The 3,604-nt window shown below is 52.0% G+C and overlaps 1 protein-coding gene across 2 annotated transcripts; it reads right to left on the bottom strand.

Moving 5' to 3' along the window:
- Positions 672 to 3,348, bottom strand: GPR6 (G protein-coupled receptor 6). Of its 2 annotated transcripts, XM_003121354.4 has the most exons (2): positions 3,167 to 3,348; positions 672 to 2,294 (listed from the first exon to the last, which is right to left on the bottom strand). In XM_003121354.4, exon 2 carries the CDS (start codon positions 2,273 to 2,275, stop codon positions 1,184 to 1,186), a length of 1,092 nt encoding a protein of 363 aa, XP_003121402.2. In that variant the 5' UTR covers positions 2,276 to 2,294; positions 3,167 to 3,348; the 3' UTR covers positions 672 to 1,183.

The raw sequence follows: 3,604 nt of genomic DNA, 5'->3' as shown, positions 1-3,604 counted from the left end.
GCCATCTCCCCCACTAGAGTATAACACAATGAGCAGAGCATTTTCATCTGTTTAGTTCATTTCTGTATTCCCAGCCCTGGGATTGTGTCTAGCAGAGAGTAGGCATTCATTAAATATTTGTGAACTGTATGAAAACATTTCCTTGTGTGTATTTTCCCAAGGCCTAAGATCAGTATCTACCTGTGCTTGTGTGCATGTATCGTCACAAGTGCTTAGAGCATGCCCACATATGTTATCCTATTTATCCTCACATGACCTGTACCAAGGGAAGGAGGGGAATAATTTCGCTATAATTCACACCCCTTAGTGGAATAGGAATGTTTAGTTCTTGAGGATCTTAATACTCTGTGCTTTGAAAGGGGGCTGCTGGGCATAACTTCATATACTTCATGAACATAATATGTCTTGGAATCCTATCTTGGAACAATTTATTTATTTTACAAGGCTGGCCATAACAGTATACTCAGTCAATATGAATTTTCAACATTTAAAATTCTTTCTAGACTGGAAAGACTACACTTAGAGTCATGGTTTCAGGATTCAAATGCATATGATTTTTCTTTATATTAAAGATTTTCACAGGAGGAAGATTATACATAATACACTTTTAAAGTAATTGGACTAGTAATTCTCTCTTAAGTAATAATTCTACATCAATCACATGCCCCAAATTACATTTTTATAATGTATTTATTTGTGTACAAAATATGTTGTAATTTACTGATGCATATGCAGCAAAATACTCTATCACATACAACAAAAATACACTTTTACCCCCTTTCCTTTTCCCTTGAAAATGGCAACACTGTTTTGGCAGTTCAGCAGCTAAAAATAAAGTGCTATAATTAAGCAGTATTGGAATGTCTTCACTTGACAAATGTGATGTACAATTCGAGTATACAACCACATTTTTGTTTTTTTTCACAGAGCAGGAAATGCCACATCCTGAACACCTCCAGAAGATACAAATATTTGTATATATATGTACACGTGTATACACTGTATATGTAAAGTGCCAACAAGCCTCTTTGTCCTTGTGAGTTTGTTGTGTTTATGTCTATTCTCTCTTTTCCAAAGTCAGAGTCCCACTATTGGAATCTCAGAGTTCACCAGCAGGCACAGAAAAGTTCATCAAAGGCTGGCTTGTTGGGGGTGGGGTGTTGGTGGTAGGATGGGGGAGCCTTCAGACCTCACTGGGGGACCAGCGGAAGGGCACTTTGGACTGAAAACAGCCACAAAACAGGAGCCACAAGGCACGTTGGATCTCCTGGTTGCGGAAGGCATAGATGATGGGATTGATCATGGAGTTGTAGGTGGCGGGCAGCAGGGTGGCGTAGGTGTAGACAGCCGGGTCCTCGTGGCTACCTACCACGCAGTAGATGGCAAAGGGCAGCCAGCTGGCACCGAAAGTGCCCAGCACCACGGCCAGCGTACCCACACCCTTTCTGGTGGCGGCAAGGTGGGGTGGTGCCAGGCAGTGCTGCTGCAGCGCGATCTGGTGTGCATGACGCCAGACCACCTGGCAGATGCGCACATACAGGTGCAGCATGATGCCAAAGACGGCAAAGAAGGTGGCAGAAAGCAGCGCCACGTGGCTGCGAGTCAGTGGGTGCACCACGCTGCAGGCTGCACGCTCTGCCAGGCAGTTCCAGCCGAGCACCGGCAGCAGCCCGAGGCCCAGGGACACCGTCCAGGTGGCGGCGAGCAGGAAATGCACACCCAACAGGGTCCGTCGCGAGTAATAGGTGAGCGCGTTGTAGAGGGACAAGTAGCGGTCCACTGTGATGGCCAGCAGGCTGCTGACCGAGGCAGCGAAGGAAGCCACGAGGAAGCCCACAGTGAGCAGGCTTACAGTCTCTGAGGGCACCACGTACTGGAACACGAAGTGCAGGATGAGACCACAGCCCGCCAGCAGGTCAGCAGTGGCCAGGCTGCCAACCAGCACGAACATGGGCGTGCGTAGCGCGGGTGTGGACGCTATGAGCGCCACTACCAGCGCATTTTCGCCCGCGATCACTGTCCCAGACACGCAGAGCAGTACGTCCCATGGATTCACCGCGGACAGCAGCAGCCCCGGCGGCCCGGCTGGCAGCTGCGAAGACAACTCCAGCGATGCGTTAGCCGCGCCGCCGGCTCCCAGCGCTGCTGCTGCTGCTGCAGGGGGCCCCCATTCACCCACGTCCGGCGCTCTTGCCGCTGTGGCCACTGCCGCCACACCCTCGGCCGCAACTGCCACCACCTGGGAGTCGTTGAGCGAAGATGCGCTCGCGTTCATCGCGGCCAGATGCTACACCCTACGTGGAAAGGGAGGACAAGGGTCAGGTGTGCAGTTCACACCGCCAGGGTACTTCCCTGGGCGCTACTGCGTCGCTCTTATTGCCCATCCCATCGTAGGACCCCAGAGCAGAGCGAGGAAGCAGTGGAGGAAGCAGTGGTTGAGAGCCAAAAGTAAATCAATACCTGTTGAGTGAGTGAGCGTGTGAGTGAAATGCACAAGGGATGCCCTCACCGATATCTCAATTTTTGCGCACATATTCACACGAATAACATGCACTCACATGCACACAGATCACGTAAGTGTGCCCATTTTTACACATGCATTTTATGCACCAAGCTTGTGTTGCCAGCTAGGACCCCAGAGCAGAGCGAGGAAGCAGTGGAGGAAGCAGTGGTTGAGAGCCAAAAGTAAATCAATACCTGTTGAGTGAGTGAGCGTGTGAGTGAAATGCACAAGGGATGCCCTCACCGATATCTCAATTTTTGCGCACATATTCACACGAATAACATGCACTCACATGCACACAGATCACGTAAGTGTGCCCATTTTTACACATGCATTTTATGCACCAAGCTTGTGTTGCCAGCCTCACTGAGTACCGTGCTGGTTCTGGCCAGTTTGGTCAGGCACTCTCCTAAACCGGCGGTGGAGCCGCTGTCCGCGGTGCTGAAAGCAAAGTTTCTGCGGTTGCCGAGCAGGGTGGACCCCGAGGCCAATGAGACCCCGGAAAGGGGCTTGAGGAGAAGCTGAGATGCCGGTATACGGCAAGGGTGTGGAACAAGCTTGGCACCATTTCTCCGGCTTCGTCAAAGACTCGTCCCCTGGCTATCCTTCCTCTCTTCCTCTCTCCCCACCCTCAAAGTTGCTTTAGGGATCTGGGTTGCTCACCTGAGGAGTCAGGGCTTCGGAAAACCGCTGATCATGAGCGCTACGGCGGGGCGCCAAGCTGCGCTCCCCGCGCGCTGACAGAGCCGACGCCTGAAGGAAGTGGCGGAGCCGGCTCAGAGAGGAGTGCGGGGCGCCTGTAGCTATGCGGGCGCGGCCGAGAGTGAGAGACACAGTGAGCAGAAAAGGTGGCTACAAGCAGCACGCCCGCCGGAGATTGACAGACAGGGCGCGGTGACGTCAGGCTCCTGGCTCCAGGTGCAAACCAGGCACTCGCTCTCCTAGCCCGCCCATCAACTACCTCCCGAAGCATATACCCTCCCCAAGTGAAGTCTCAGAGGGTTAAAGGAAGGAGGAGACGCCAGAGGCCGCTGCCAGTACAAAACCTCCAGGAATGGGATGGGGAAAGAGGCAAGGGAGAAAGGAGGGAAGATTCTGAGG

Source organism: Sus scrofa, chromosome 1, assembly GCF_000003025.6.
Source record: "Sus scrofa isolate TJ Tabasco breed Duroc chromosome 1, Sscrofa11.1, whole genome shotgun sequence".
Taxonomy (NCBI): Eukaryota; Metazoa; Chordata; class Mammalia; order Artiodactyla; family Suidae; genus Sus; species Sus scrofa.
This window is presented reverse-complemented; position numbering and strand designations above follow the sequence as displayed.